This window comes from Rhinoraja longicauda, chromosome 1 (assembly GCF_053455715.1).
Source record: "Rhinoraja longicauda isolate Sanriku21f chromosome 1, sRhiLon1.1, whole genome shotgun sequence".
Lineage (NCBI taxonomy): Eukaryota > Metazoa > Chordata > Chondrichthyes > Rajiformes > Arhynchobatidae > Rhinoraja > Rhinoraja longicauda.
The window spans coordinates 44,572,547-44,588,450 of record NC_135953.1 but is presented as its reverse complement, the minus strand read 5'-3'; the positions used below and the strand labels follow the sequence as shown (position 1 = coordinate 44,588,450).

At 51.7% G+C, this 15,904-nt stretch overlaps 1 protein-coding gene across 1 annotated transcript; it reads right to left on the bottom strand.

Moving 5' to 3' along the window:
- Positions 1-200: 200 nt before the first annotated feature.
- mrps30 (mitochondrial ribosomal protein S30) lies at positions 201-13,373 on the bottom strand. Its single transcript, XM_078409999.1, has 5 exons — positions 12,665-13,373; positions 5,296-5,441; positions 1,753-1,858; positions 1,387-1,563; positions 201-1,221 (listed from the first exon to the last, which is right to left on the bottom strand). The coding sequence occupies exons 1-5, from the start codon at positions 13,284-13,286 to the stop codon at positions 938-940; spliced, it is 1,335 nt and encodes a 444-aa protein (XP_078266125.1). The 5' UTR covers positions 13,287-13,373; the 3' UTR covers positions 201-937.
- Positions 13,374-15,904: the final 2,531 nt, after the last annotated feature.

Here is a 15,904-nt window from a genome sequence, read left to right as displayed (position 1 = left end):
TGTCCCTAGTGGGTGTAGGATAGTGTTAATGTGCGGGGATCGTTGGGCGGCACGGACTTGGTGGGCCGAAAAGACCTGTTTCCGGCTGTATATATATGATATATATGATATATATGATATATAAAATTATAAAAGGACTGGACAAGCTAGATGCAGGAAAAATGTTCCCAATGCTGGGGGAGTCCAGAACCAGGGGCCACAGTCTTAGAATAAAGGGGAGGCCATTTAAAACTGAGGTGAGAAGAAACTTTTTCACCCAGAGAGTTGTGAATTTGTGGAATTCTCTGCCACAGAGAGCAGTGGAGGCCAAATCACTGGATTAATTTAAGAGATAGTTAGATAGAGCTCTAGGGGCAAGTGGAATCAAGAGATATGGGAAGGCAGGCACGGGTTGCTGATTGTGGATAACCAGCCATGATCACAATGAATGGCAGTGCTGGCTCAAAGGGCCAAATGGCCTCCTCCTGCACCTATTTTCGATGTTTCTCTTGAGGTTTACTCCTGGAGCCTTTTCCATTAGTGATCCTTCTGCATGATTTTTTTTCCCATCTATTGGGTTATCCCTTTCCCTTTCTAAAGGCACCATTTCAATTAGGTTAAGCCAATTTATGCAAAAGTTCCATGAAACTTTCCATTTCATATTGCTTTATGAAATTCACATGCAATCAATTTAATTTGATTTTTTTTAGATTTTCATTAAATGAAAACATAATATTTAGCAGTACATTCTACCCAACTATTACAAGCAATCCTTGCTACTTGATTGAACCACAATAAAATCAATAGAATCACCCACCTCGTTTGGGAATTTTCAGTTTGAAGCATTTATGTAGGCAAAGAAAATAATTACAGATTTTGAAACCATAAGTGTGGTGCTGTTCATTATAATCTATAATATACATTTTAAATTAATTCAAAGTTAGAAGAGATTTTACATTCAGCTTATCTTAGTTTCCACTGATTCTGGTCTATTGAGCAAAAACCGAACAAGAAGGTCCAGAACCTCATCATTAAACTCTTTTATATCTTCTCCCTCAATAGTCTCATACAGTCGCATACTCTCCGTCCCCCAGCAAATGTTCTTTCGGAGATTATGTTGATCTGCCCGAACCGTTAGTGCTAAAGTGTTCAACTGATAGCAAAAGAAGGAGAAATAAATCCCATCTGTAATTACAGCTTGAGAGACAAATGGGCGGATCACATCTGCCTCACTCCAGAATCCTGAAAAAGAGAAAAAATGTATTTGCAAAGATAAACGAAGCAGATTTCAATCAAATTATAGAACGCATGTCCTTCATCTTTTCAAAGTTTAATTTTCCCTTTGGGTTCTTTTCGAAAGGATTGTTCATGATGCCAAACACTAATCTTTGAGAAATTAGCACTAACCTTGATAGGCTGCTTGTGCTCCAGTCCAAGCAAAAAGACTTGCGATGCCAGTAGCTCGTAAACGCACTTCAATCTGATCAGCCAGTTTGTCTTTTACAAGTTTTTCTCGTCTCAGTTTTTCAGAAGCAAAGTGAAACTGCGTATGCCCATAGCAAGCAGGATCAGCAACCTTTGAACCTATGAATCAAAAGTAGACAACAAAAGGTCTTGCATTAGTTCATGGTAAAAATTAAACAGGGATTTAGTGGAATGCCATGTCTCAAACCACACAAAAGCCTACTACCAAACTATTCTTAAATCCATACAACATTCAACTTCATAAAATAAAATGGATGCAACTCATCTGGAAATCAGTTTTGTCCTTACCAATGAAAATTTTATTGTCATATTGTCTTTGAAACAATGGGAGTCGGCTTGGTTCCAGATGAATAACAGGAACATCTTCAGGGATTGAACTTTCCAATGGTACAAACTAAAATGGAAAAACAGAATTTAAAAAGCATTTTTCAAAATTACATTGTACTTTCAAGGATAACCTACAATTGAATATCAACCATTTATCAATTAAAGCATAAATCTGTTAGTCCAGAAATAGTATACAGGTAGGTCTGTTGTAAAATGTTTCCATGACGTGAATTGGATATCATGCAAGTGATGAATTAGGAAACACTATATTATGCAGGTCGTATTGGTTATAATGTGATTTTAATTAAGACATAGAGAACTTCCAAAAAAGCTGCTTTGGATTTACATAGTATAGGAGACTCGCAAAAAAATCCCGTTTCCATATAACCTCTCCACTGTAATATCATCATATCATATCATATCATATATATACAGCCGGAAACAGGCCTTTTCGGCCCTCCAAGTCCGTGCCGCCCAGTGATCCCCGTACATTAACACTATCCTACACCCACTAGGGACAATTTTTTACATTTACCCAGCCAATTAACCTACATACCTGTACGTCTTTGGAGTGTGGGAGGAAACCGAAGATCTCGGAGTAAACCCACGCAGGTCACGGGGAGAACGTACAAACTCCTTACAGTGCAGCACCCGTAGTCAGGATCGAACCTGAGTCTCCGGCGCTGCATTCGCTGTAAAGCAGCAACTCTACCGCTGCGCTACCGTGCCGCCCCAATAATCAGATACCAAATTTTCTCAAGAACATAACTGTTACTTTAACCACAGGAAGTCATTGCAGTATTTACTAGCATTCACTTCTCAGTCATACAGCACAGAAACAGGCTTTTCAGACCAACTTGCCCATACCAATCAAGATGCCCATCCTCACTTGTTCCACCTGGCTGGGTTTGGGCCATATCGCTCTGCCTTTCCTATCCATGTACCTGTCCAAATGTCTTTTAAAAGTTGTTTATTGTACATGCTTCAACCCGTATACTAATCACCCTCCATTTGAAAATGTTGCCCTCAATTTCCTCTCAAATCTTTCTCCTCTCACCTTAAACCACTGTCCTTCGGTTTTGATTGTGTAAAAGACACAGTACATTCACCCTATCCCCCTCATGATCTTATACACCTCTATGTTCACCCCTCAACCTCCTGTGCTCCAGGGAATAAAGTCGTAGCCTGTTCAGCCTCTCCCTATAGCTGACATACACGTCCTAGGAAAATTCTCGTAAATCGTCTCTGTACACTTTCCAGCTTAATAAGATCCTTCCTATAGCAGGGTGAGCAAAACTGAACACAATACTCCAAATGCGGCTTCACCAACGGTGCAATGACAGTACGGACAATACATCAATGAGTTGGATGAGAACATACAGGGCAAGATTAGCAAGTTTGCTGAGGATACAAAAGTGGGTGGTTTTGCAGATAGTGAAGATGGTTGTGAAAGATTGCAGCAGGCTCTGGATCGATTGGCCAGGTGGGCCGAGGAATGGTTGATGGAATTTAATACAGAGAAGTGTGGTGTGTTGCATTTTGGGACGTCTAACAAGGGCAGGACCTACACAGTAAATGATAGGCCTCTGGAGAGTGCTGTAGAGCAGAGGGATCAGGGAGTGCAGGTGCATGGTTCCTTGAAGGTTGAGTCACAGGTAGCTGAGGTGGTCAAAAAGGCTTTTGGCACATTGGCCCTCATCAGTCAGAGTATAGAAGTGGGAGGTCATGTTGCAGTTGTATAAGACGTTGGTGAGACCACATTTAGAATATTGTGTTCAGTTCTGGGCACCATGTTATAGGAAAGATATTGTCAAGCTTGAAAGAGTTTAAGAGAAGATTTACGAGAATGTTGCCAGGACTAGAGGGTGTGAGTTATAGGGAGAGGTTGAGTAGGCTGGGTCTCTATTCCTTGAAATGCAGGAGGATGAGGGGTGATCTTACAGAGGTGTATAAAATCATGAAAGGAATAGATCAGGTAGATGCATAGTCTCTTGCCCAGAGTAGGGGAATCAAGGACCAGAGGACATAGGTTTAATAGGAATCTGAATGGTAATTTCTGCACAAAGGTTGGTGGGTGTATGGAACAAGATGCCAGATGAGGTGGCTGAGGCTGGGACTATTCCAACATTTAAGAAACAGTTAGACAGGTACATGGATAGGACAGGTGTGAAGGGATATGGACCAGGCATAGGCAGGTGGGACTAGTGTAGCTTGGACATGCTGGCCGGTGTGGGCAAATTGGGCTGAAGACCTGTTTCCACACAGTATCACTCTATGAGAGTTGCACAATGATACTCTCTTAAACAATGTAACATAGTGCCTTTAGTATTTTTAACTAGCAGTAACAAAAACAAATTATTGCTACTGAAACATTATCATTTGAGGGCCTATATACAATTACGTCAGCCAAACTAAGGGGAGGGAAATCAAAACAACAAAAAAAGGATATTGGGCCTTGGCTCAGTGGTAGCACTCTTAAATCAGAAGATGGCAAGATTAACCCATGCATCAGAACCATCAAATGTATTGAGTAGTTTAGCTTAGAGATACAGAGCAGAAACAGGCCTTTTCGGCTCACCGAGTCTGTGCCGACCAGCGATCCCCGCACATTAACAGTATCCTATACCCACTCGGGACAATTTTTACATTTACCCAGCCAATTAACCTACATACCTGCACGTCTTTGGAGTGTGGGAGAAAACCGAAGATCTCGGAGAAAACCCACGCAGATCACGGGGAGAACGCACAAACTCCGTACAGACAGCACCCGTAGTCGGGATTGAACCCGGGTCTCCGGCGCTTTATTCGCTGCAAGGCAGCAATTCTACCGCTGTGCCACCGAGTCGTTTCAGAGATGTGATTTTTTGGGGCAAGACATTCACCCACTTAACTGATTCCCTCCATTATATTGAGGAAAGGTGCATTACACAACAGCCACTGAAAGAACCCTAAATAATGACAGCAATTTTAGACAATAGACAATAGGTGCAGGAGTAGGCCATTCGGCCCATCAAGCCAGCACCGCCATTCAATGTGATCATGGCTGATCATTCTCAATCAGTACCCCGTTCCCGCCTTCTCCCCATACCCCCTGACTCCGCTATCCTTAAGAGTTCTATCTAGCTCTCTCTTAGAATTTCTGCTTCCTTTCCACTTGTCAAAATTAAAATATTGCTGCTCGTTTCACGATGTAATAATAAAGACTAACACTTCATTACGATGAAAGTTAGCAAGTTTACTAGTAAGGCCTATCTAGCTAAGAAAGCAATTAAGGGGAGAGGCCCTACCAATACAATGAGATGGTCTTACAGATAATGATGCAGACAGGTTACTTGCACCATTCATTTGAGATGTATCGCACAAAAATATCCTGTTGCCCTCGCATTAGGAATCCGCTGCACACTAACTCTTGCATTCTATTTGGTGACCTCAACAGTTTCTAGCTAACTATAATTTGTAAATAAAAACAAACCGAAGGTTTTCATGAAGCACTAAAACCATTACCTCAGAGAGTTGTCGAGGAACCCGAATTTGGCACCAAGGTTTGTCTTCAATTTGGAAACGAATAGGGTCAACCTTCCTTTTCCGGTGTCCTCGTGGAACAGTTCGTTCACCCCGAGACCAGTAAAAACCAACTTGTGGTTCACGATCTATGCGAACACATAAATGCAATAACATTATTTAATGACAGTTTCATCCAGCGTCACTGCCTCTCAGAACATTGCAGCAGAGTGGTGCAGCAGTAGTTGCTGCCTTACAGCACAAAAAACCTAGGTTTCAACTGACCTGGTGTGCTGTCTGTACAGAGTTTGTATGTTCTCCCTGTGACTGTATGGGTTTTCCCCGGGTGCCCGGTTTCCTCCCACATTCCAAAGAGGTACAAGTTGGTCAGTTAATTGGCTTCTGTAAATTGTCCCTCGTGTGTAGGATAGTGATAGTGTACAGGTTGGTCGCTGGTTGTGCGGGCTCGTTAGGCTGATGGGCCTGTTTCCATGCTTAATCTCTAAAGTTTTTAAGTCTAAAGTGTAATGGTTTTCCTTGTCAGACGTGCAAGATTTGTTTGCTTTTCTGAGATATTTTATTGTCAAAATTCTGTCAGAATTATACAGCCAAATGCTTGTGGAGTATTTAATATTGGCAATGTTTGTAAAGAATCACAAACTGTTCTTAATATGGAAATTTCACTATGTTATATGGTACACTCTTTCCATTCAAGTTTAAAACTATATTCAAACAGAATATAAAACGACATCAAACAGCAATAATGTCCTTCCTCAAATTAGGAGACCAAAATTGCACACAATACTCCAGGTGCAGTATCACCAGGGCCCTGTGCAACTGCAGTAGGACCTCCTTGCTCCTAATCTTTTTGGAAGGAAAAAATGCAGCTAAAGAATCATTAAGGGAGCAATGCAAAAGCCAGTAAAGGCGAATTGTGTAAGTGATAGATAGCAACTTATGCAAGATAACTACCCATTTCAAATGTTTAGATAATCATTATTCTCAACGATATTTTACACAAAATATACTTGTGTAAAATATCTTTGAGATTAATGATTAGTCTCTACCGATCACTTGGCATTTCAACAGGGTTTTTCTGTGCGAAGTCGAGACCCTCCAATAATTATGAAAAACAGGACAAATATCTGGGAATAGAAGAGTGGGACTAACTAATTAGGCTGCCGGATAGAGGAAGTGGCATTAACTCAACTGGCCAACTAGCCTTTTGCCTCTCTGTCAATTCAATCCTCTCATGAATGGATTCCAGATCAGGATATGCATAGTTGTTTGAATATATCACATAATAGACTGAGAAGGATCCCGATCTGAGAACCGAGATGCTGCCTGACCGGCTGGGTCACTCCAGCACTTTGTGTTCTAAGTGAGATTCTAGCATTTGCAGTTCCTTGTGTCTGCAGATGACAGTGATCATTACTCTTTGTTTCCACCCTCCACCACCACCACTCTTTGCTGGGTGTATGTCCCATTGCTGGTACGGAGAACATCAACTCTCTAGGCATTCACAGCTGATGGTCCATTCGTAACTAGAGTTGATCTAACTTTGTGAATATTTGACTCAAGAAGTCGTTTGAAATGCCAGCTGGGTCTGTGTCTCACTGCCCTCCAATCCCCAATGTGAACCAGCTGTGCGCCAGTGCCAGTCAGACCCCAGTACCCTCCAGCTGCCAGTGAGCACCAGTTTGATCTGTGCCCCACAGCCGGTAAGCATGTGTGGGCCGGCTTGATCTGTGCCCCACTGCCCTCCAAATTTTGGTGTGGTCTGTCTCAGCCAGTGCCCTTCAAGGACGAGGGCCTGCTGGGTCTGTGCCCCACTGCCCTCCAATCCCCGATGGGGGCCGGCTTGGTCCGTGCTTCACTGTCGGTCAGCACCCAGTGTGGGCTGGCTGGGCCTGTGCCCCATTACCTCCAATCCCCAGCATGGGCCAGCTCAGCCTGTGCCCCAGTGCCCTCCAAGGGCAAAGACCAGCTTGGCCTGTGTCCCATTGGCCTCCAATCCCCAATGTGGACAATCTTGGCCTGTATCCTAATGCAGGTCAGCCCCTAGTGTGAGCTGGCTGTGTCTATGCCCCCAGCCAGTCAGTGGTGCTGTGTCTGTGCCCCCAGCCAGCCAGTGGGGCTGTGTCTGTGCCCCCAGCCAGCCAGTGGGGCTGTGTCTGTGCCCCCAGCCAGTGGGGCTGTGTCTGCGCCCCCACTCAGGGGGCTGTGTCTGTGCCCCCAGCCAGCCAATGGGGCTGGGTCTGTGACCCCAGCCAGTGGGGCTGTGTCTGTGCCCCCAGTCAGTGGGGCTGTGTCTGTGCCCCCAGTCAGTCAGTGCCAGTGGGGCTGTGTCTGTGCCCCCAGTCAGTGGGGCTGTGTCTGTGCCCCCAGCCAGTGGGGCTGTGCCTGTGTCCCCAGTCAGTGGGGCTGGGTCTGTGCCCCCAGTCAGTCAGTGCCAGTGGGGCTGTGTCTGTGCCCCCAGTCAGTGGGGCTGTGCCTGTGCCCCCAGCCAGTCAGTGCCAGTGGGGCTGTGTCTGTGCCCCCAGTCAGTGGGGCTGTGTCTGTGCCCCGTCAGTGGGGCTGTGTCTGTGCCCCCAGCCAGTGGGGCTGTCTGTGCCCCCAGCCAGTCAGTGTCAGTGGGGCTGTGCCTGTGCCCCCAGCCAGTGGGGCAGTGTCTGTGCCCCCAGCCAGTGGGGCTGTGTCTGTGCCCCCAGCCAGTCAGTGCCAGTGGGGCTGTGCCTGTGCCCCCAGTCAGTGGGGCTGTGTCTGTGCCCCCAGCCAGTTAGTGCCAGTGGGGCTGTGCCTGTGCCCCCAGCCAGTGGGGCTGTGTCTGTGCCCCCAGCCGGTCAGTGCCAGTGGGGCTGTGTCTGTGCCCCCAGTCAGTGGGGCTGTGTCTGTGCCCCCAGTCAGTCAGTGCCAGTGGGACTGTGCCTGTGCCCCCAGCCAGTGGGGCTGTGTCTGTGCCCCCAGCCAGTCAGTGCCAGTGGGGCTGGGTCTGTGCCCCCAGTCAGGGGGCTGGGTCTGTGCCCCCAGCCAGTGGGGCTGTGTCCGTGCCCCCAGTCAGTGGGGCTGTGTCTGTGCCCCCAGCCAGTTAGTGCCAGTGGGGCTGTGCCTGTGCCCCCAGCCAGTGGGGCTGTGTCTGTGCCCCCAGCCGGTCAGTGCCAGTGGGGCTGTGTCTGTGCCCCCAGTCAGTGGGGCTGTCTCTGTGCCCCCAGTCAGTCAGTGCCAGTGGGGCTGTGCCTGTGCCCCCAGCCAGTCAGTGCCAGTGGGGCTGTGTCTGTGCCCCCAGTCAGTGGGGCTGTGTCTGTGCCCCCAGCCAGTGGGGCTGTGCCTGTGTCCCCAGTCAGTGGGGCTGGGTCTGTGCCCCCAGTCAGTCAGTGCCAGTGGGGCTGTGTCTGTGCCCCCAGTCAGTGGGGCTGTGCCTGTGCCCCCAGCCAGTCAGTGCCAGTGGGGCTGTGTCTGTGCCCCCAGTCAGTGGGGCTGTGTCTGTGCCCCGTCAGTGGGGCTGTGTCTGTGCCCCCAGCCAGTGGGGCTGTCTGTGCCCCCAGCCAGTCAGTGTCAGTGGGGCTGTGCCTGTGCCCCCAGTCAGTGGGGCTGTGCCTGTGCCCCCAGCCAGTGGGGCAGTGTCTGTGCCCCCAGCCTGTGGGGCTGTGTCTGTGCCCCCAGCCAGTCAGTGCCAGTGGGGCTGTGCCTGTGCCCCCAGTCAGTGGGGCTGTGTCTGTGCCCCCAGCCAGTTAGTGCCAGTGGGGCTGTGCCTGTGCCCCCAGCCAGTGGGGCTGTGTCTGTGCCCCCAGCCGGTCAGTGCCAGTGGGGCTGTGTCTGTGCCCCCAGTCAGTGGGGCTGTGTCTGTGCCCCCAGTCAGTCAGTGCCAGTGGGGCTGTGCCTGTGCCCCCAGCCAGTGGGGCTGTGTCTGTGCCCCCAGCCAGTCAGTGCCAGTGGGGCTGGGTCTGTGCCCCCAGTCAGGGGGCTGGGTCTGTGCCCCCAGCCAGTGGGGCTGTGTCCGTGCCCCCAGTCAGTGGGGCTGTGTCTGTGCCCCCAGCCAGTTAGTGCCAGTGGGGCTGTGCCTGTGCCCCCAGCCAGTGGGGCTGTGTCTGTGCCCCCAGCCGGTCAGTGCCAGTGGGGCTGTGCCTGTGCCCCCAGCCAGTGGGGCTGTGTCTGTGCCCCCAGCCAGTCAGTGCCAGTGGGGCTGGGTCTGTGCCCCCAGCCAGTGGGGCTGTGTCCGTGCCCCCAGCCAGTGGGGCTGTGTCCGTGCCCCCAGCCAGTGGGGCTGTGTCCGTGCCCCCAGCCAGTGGGGCTGTGTCTGTGCCCCCAGCCAGTGGGGCTGTGTCGGTGCCCCCAGCCAGTGGGGCTGTGTCTGTGCCCCCAGCCAGTCAGTGGGGCTGTGTCTGTGCCCCCAGTCAGGGGGCTGTGTCTGTGCCCCCAGCCAGTGGGGCTGGGTCTGTGCCCCCAGTCAGTGGGGCTGGGTCTGTGTCCCCAGTCAGTGGGGCTGGGTCTGTGCCCCCAGTCAGTCAGTGCCAGTGGGGCTGTGTCTGTGCCCCCAGTCAGTGGGGCTGTGCCTGTGCCCCCAGCCAGTCAGTGCCAGTGGGGCTGTGTCTGTGCCCCCAGTCAGTGGGGCTGTGTCTGTGCCCCGTCAGTGGGGCTGTGTCTGTGCCCCCAGCCAGTGGGGCTGTCTGTGCCCCCAGCCAGTCAGTGTCAGTGGGGCTGTGCCTGTGCCCCCAGCCAGTGGGGCAGTGTCTGTGCCCCCAGCCAGTGGGGCTGTGTCTGTGCCCCCAGCCAGTCAGTGCCAGTGGGGCTGTGCCTGTGCCCCCAGTCAGTGGGGCTGTGTCTGTGCCCCCAGCCAGTTAGTGCCAGTGGGGCTGTGCCTGTGCCCCCAGCCAGTGGGGCTGTGTCTGTGCCCCCAGCCGGTCAGTGCCAGTGGGGCTGTGTCTGTGCCCCCAGTCAGTGGGGCTGTGTCTGTGCCCCCAGTCAGTCAGTGCCAGTGGGACTGTGCCTGTGCCCCCAGCCAGTGGGGCTGTGTCTGTGCCCCCAGCCAGTCAGTGCCAGTGGGGCTGGGTCTGTGCCCCCAGTCAGGGGGCTGGGTCTGTGCCCCCAGCCAGTGGGGCTGTGTCCGTGCCCCCAGTCAGTGGGGCTGTGTCTGTGCCCCCAGCCAGTTAGTGCCAGTGGGGCTGTGCCTGTGCCCCCAGCCAGTGGGGCTGTGTCTGTGCCCCCAGCCGGTCAGTGCCAGTGGGGCTGTGTCTGTGCCCCCAGTCAGTGGGGCTGTCTCTGTGCCCCCAGTCAGTCAGTGCCAGTGGGGCTGTGCCTGTGCCCCCAGCCAGTCAGTGCCAGTGGGGCTGTGTCTGTGCCCCCAGTCAGTGGGGCTGTGTCTGTGCCCCCAGCCAGTGGGGCTGTGCCTGTGTCCCCAGTCAGTGGGGCTGGGTCTGTGCCCCCAGTCAGTCAGTGCCAGTGGGGCTGTGTCTGTGCCCCCAGTCAGTGGGGCTGTGCCTGTGCCCCCAGCCAGTCAGTGCCAGTGGGGCTGTGTCTGTGCCCCCAGTCAGTGGGGCTGTGTCTGTGCCCCGTCAGTGGGGCTGTGTCTGTGCCCCCAGCCAGTGGGGCTGTCTGTGCCCCCAGCCAGTCAGTGTCAGTGGGGCTGTGCCTGTGCCCCCAGTCAGTGGGGCTGTGCCTGTGCCCCCAGCCAGTGGGGCAGTGTCTGTGCCCCCAGCCTGTGGGGCTGTGTCTGTGCCCCCAGCCAGTCAGTGCCAGTGGGGCTGTGCCTGTGCCCCCAGTCAGTGGGGCTGTGTCTGTGCCCCCAGCCAGTTAGTGCCAGTGGGGCTGTGCCTGTGCCCCCAGCCAGTGGGGCTGTGTCTGTGCCCCCAGCCGGTCAGTGCCAGTGGGGCTGTGTCTGTGCCCCCAGTCAGTGGGGCTGTGTCTGTGCCCCCAGTCAGTCAGTGCCAGTGGGGCTGTGCCTGTGCCCCCAGCCAGTGGGGCTGTGTCTGTGCCCCCAGCCAGTCAGTGCCAGTGGGGCTGGGTCTGTGCCCCCAGTCAGGGGGCTGGGTCTGTGCCCCCAGCCAGTGGGGCTGTGTCCGTGCCCCCAGTCAGTGGGGCTGTGTCTGTGCCCCCAGCCAGTTAGTGCCAGTGGGGCTGTGCCTGTGCCCCCAGCCAGTGGGGCTGTGTCTGTGCCCCCAGCCGGTCAGTGCCAGTGGGGCTGTGCCTGTGCCCCCAGCCAGTGGGGCTGTGTCTGTGCCCCCAGCCAGTCAGTGCCAGTGGGGCTGGGTCTGTGCCCCCAGCCAGTGGGGCTGTGTCCGTGCCCCCAGCCAGTGGGGCTGTGTCCGTGCCCCCAGCCAGTGGGGCTGTGTCCGTGCCCCCAGCCAGTGGGGCTGTGTCTGTGCCCCCAGCCAGTGGGGCTGTGTCGGTGCCCCCAGCCAGTGGGGCTGTGTCTGTGCCCCCAGCCAGTCAGTGGGGCTGTGTCTGTGCCCCCAGTCAGGGGGCTGTGTCTGTGCCCCCAGCCAGTGGGGCTGGGTCTGTGCCCCCAGTCAGTGGGGCTGGGTCTGTGTCCCCAGTCAGTGGGGCTGGGTCTGTGCCCCCAGTCAGTCAGTGCCAGTGGGGCTGTGTCTGTGCCCCCAGTCAGTGGGGCTGTGCCTGTGCCCCCAGCCAGTCAGTGCCAGTGGGGCTGTGTCTGTGCCCCCAGTCAGTGGGGCTGTGTCTGTGCCCCGTCAGTGGGGCTGTGTCTGTGCCCCCAGCCAGTGGGGCTGTCTGTGCCCCCAGCCAGTCAGTGTCAGTGGGGCTGTGCCTGTGCCCCCAGCCAGTGGGGCAGTGTCTGTGCCCCCAGCCAGTGGGGCTGTGTCTGTGCCCCCAGCCAGTCAGTGCCAGTGGGGCTGTGTCTGTGCCCCCAGTCAGTGGGGCTGTGTCTGTGCCCCGTCAGTGGGGCTGTGTCTGTGCCCCCAGCCAGTGGGGCTGTGTCTGTGCCCCCAGCCAGTCAGTGCCAGTGGGGCTGGGTCTGTGCCCCCAGCCAGTGGGGCTGTGTCCGTGCCCCCAGCCAGTGGGGCTGTGTCCGTGCCCCCAGCCAGTGGGGCTGTGTCCGTGCCCCCAGCCAGTGGGGCTGTGTCTGTGCCCCCAGCCAGTGGGGCTGTGTCGGTGCCCCCAGCCAGTGGGGCTGTGTCTGTGCCCCCAGCCAGTCAGTGGGGCTGTGTCTGTGCCCCCAGTCAGGGGGCTGTGTCTGTGCCCCCAGCCAGTGGGGCTGGGTCTGTGCCCCCAGTCAGTGGGGCTGGGTCTGTGCCCCCAGGTCGGACCGGCTTGGCCTGTGTCCCAATACCGGTTAGCCCCCGACCTGCGTGGGGCTGCAGAAGTTTCACGCAGTGTAATCGGGGCCGAGCAGGGATCGGCGGCAGCAGCTCCTTACCCAGGGTGGCGAGGCCGAGCAGCGGGTTGCGGTCGGCCAGGCTGCCGACGAGCAACGGCACCAGGTTGGCGATGAGGGGCAGCGCCGTCTGCTCCCGCTCACGGTACAGGAAAGGCGGCCGCCTCTTCAGGTAGAACTGCTCCTGCAGCAAGGCCTCGGACACCAGCGAGCGCAGCTCGGCCAGCTGGGCGGCCGGGAGCGGGGCGGGCAGGGCGGCGGGGAGCCCCGGCACGAAGGCGGTCTTGGTGAAGTGTTGGTACCAGCGGTCCGCCCCGATCGCCGTCGTCTGCGGGTTGACCACGTACTTGAGCCGCTGGAGCTTGGTGAGCAGCTGCAGCTTGTCGGCCGCCGCCGGGCTGTCGTGAACCCGCTGGTCGGACTCCTCCTCCCGCCGCCGTGTAGCCGCCTTGCTTCTGGCGGTCCTGGACGGCAGCAGCGGCGGGTACACGGCGGTAGCGGGGACCGGGGCCGCAGCCGAGCACAGCGCCGCGCGCCCGCAGCTCAACCGCCGCCCGTGATTCACACGCGCCGCCAACGGTAACGGTAACAGCAGCCCCCCGCGCGCCGCCGCCAACAGCGACCTGCTGCGCGCCGCCATCTTCAGTCCCACTGGGCCGCGCATGGGAACCCGGCGCCGTCGACAGCGATGCCCCTCTCTGGCAATGGTGGCCCAATCGTTGAACAGCAGCAGCAGCAGCAACTACTACAGGCCACGCTGCGTTTTAACGTGAAGCGGAGCTGGCGTCTGCTTGCGTGCAGCGAATTCAAGAGACAAGAGTTAAGATATAAGAAAATAACTGCAGATGCTGGTACAAATCGATTTATTCACAAAAACTGACTGAAGAAGGGTCTCGACCCGAAACGTCACCCATTCATTCTCTCCTGAGATGCTGCCTGACCTGCTGAGTTACTCCAGCATTTTGTGAATAAATCGACAAGAGTTAAGAGTTTTATTGACATAATGTCACAGATAGAACAATATAAATTCTTACGCAGCAGCACAATAGAATATGTAAACAATGCAATAAACGAGAGAAAAAAAGTTCAGTGTGTATATATACACGTATATATTATGTATATACGTGTATATATACATAATATATACGTGTATATATACACACTGAACTTTTTTTCTCTCGTTTATTGCATTGTTTACATATTCTATTGTGCTGCTGCGTAAGAATTTATATATATATATATATATATATATATATATATGTCAATAGTCAATAATCGTTTATTTGTCACATACACATAAATGTGTAGTGAAATGAAAAATTACCCGCAGTTCAACAATGACCAATAAGAATAATCAATAAAAATGCAATAACACATACAATCATAAACTAACACCAAACAAAAAAGAAAAGAAGGGTCTCGACCCGAAACGTCACCCATTCCTTCTCTCCTGCGATGCTGCCTGACCTGCTGAGTTACTCCAGCATTTTGTGAGTGTATATATATATACATATAGAAACATAGAAAAATAGGTGCAGGAGTAGACCATTCGGCCCTTCGAACCAATATGATCATGGCTGATCATCTAAAATCAGTACCCCGTTCCTGCTTTTTCCCCATATCCCTTGATTCCTTCAGCCCCAAGAGCTAAATCTAACTCTTGAAAACATCCAGTGAATTGACCTCCACTGCCTTCTGTGGCAGAGAATTTCACAGATTCACAACTCTGGGTGAAAATGTTTTTCCTCATCTCAGTCCTAAATGGCCTACCCCTTATTCTTAAACTGTGACTCCTGGTTCTGGACTTCCCCCAACATCGGGAACATTTTTTCCTGCATCTAGCCTGTCTAATCCTTTAAGAATTTAATGTTTCTATAAGATCCCCTCTCATCCTTCTAAATTCCAGTGAATACAAGGTAGACACAAAATGCTGGAGTAACTCAGCGGGTCAGGCAGCATCTCTGGAGAGAAGGAATGGGTGACGTTTTGGGTCAAGACCCTTCTTCAGACAATAACAGATAATAATCTGCCTTTCTGTTCTTGCCTCCAAAGTGGATAACCTCACATTTATCCACATTATACTGCATCTGCCTCGCAGCTCACACTGCCACCCAGCTTTGTGTCATCCGCAAACTTGGAAATGTTACATTTAATTCCCAAGTCTAAATCGTTAATATATATTTTAAGTAACGGGTCCCAGCACCAAGCCTTGTGGCACCCTACTAGTGCCTGCCTGCCATTCTGAAAAGGACCTGTTAATTACAGATAATGCTAAAGATCCAACTATGGATAAACATAATAAAATCCTATTATTGAAATTCAAGCTAAATAAATTATTGTCAGAGAAAGTTATAACACTATTTCAAATTATAAAACAAGAACACTTCGAATTTGGGGACAAACCCCACAAACTTCTAGCACGCCAATTGAAAAAACGGGAAAAAGAAAATGCAATACTAAAGATTAAATCAGATAGAGGGGAATTATTAACATTACCCAAGGATATTAATAAAAGATTTGCTCAATTTTACCAGAATCTATACACATCTAAAACGTTAATAGACAATAATAAAATTTCAGAATTCCTAGATAATTGTAACCTACCACAATTAGCACTGAGGGAACAAGAGGAACTGGGAGCACAAATTACTTCGAAGGAGATAGAAGACACAATAAAAACACTAAAGAATGGAAAAACACCAGGACCAGACGGATTCAGCAATGAATTTTATAAAGCATTTTACGACATAGTTATTCCACGATTACAGAAAATGTATACATATGCTTTTAAAGAGCAAAGCTTACCTGAAACACTAGCAGAATCAACGATTATATTAATACTTAAAAAAGATAAAAATATAGAAGAACCAGGATCATATAGAGCTATTGTTTGTTAAATACGGATCAAAAAATAATAGCGAAAACACTAGCCAGTAGACTAAGCAGGTACGTTAGTAGACTAATAAATGAGGATCAAACAGGATTTATATCTAAGAGACACTCATTCAATAATTTGAGACGTTTGCTTAACATAATGCACTCACATAAACCTCATGACCAAGAGTTATCTATCATCTCACTGGATGCAGAAAAAGCGTTTGATCAAGTAGAATGGGATTATATGATTAAAGTATTGCAAAAATTTCAATTGGGAGAGAACTTTATCGCATGGATAAAATTATTATATAACAAACCTACGGCTAGAATATTAACGAATAATATATTATCCTCGAAATTTGAACTATCAAGGGGCAATAGACAAGGATGCTCATTATCACCGTT

Coding starts and splice junctions, on each gene's coding strand:
- mrps30 (XM_078409999.1), bottom strand. CDS start 13,286: ATGCGCGGCCCAGTGGGACTGAAGATGGCGGCGCGCAGCAGGTCGCTG. Junction 1,859..5,295: donor TTCCTCGACAACTCTCTGAG/GTAATGGTTTTA, acceptor TTTCCATTTTAG/TTTGTACCATTGGAAAGTTC. Junction 1,564..1,752: donor TGACAATAAAATTTTCATTG/GTAAGGACAAAA, acceptor TTTGATTCATAG/GTTCAAAGGTTGCTGATCCT.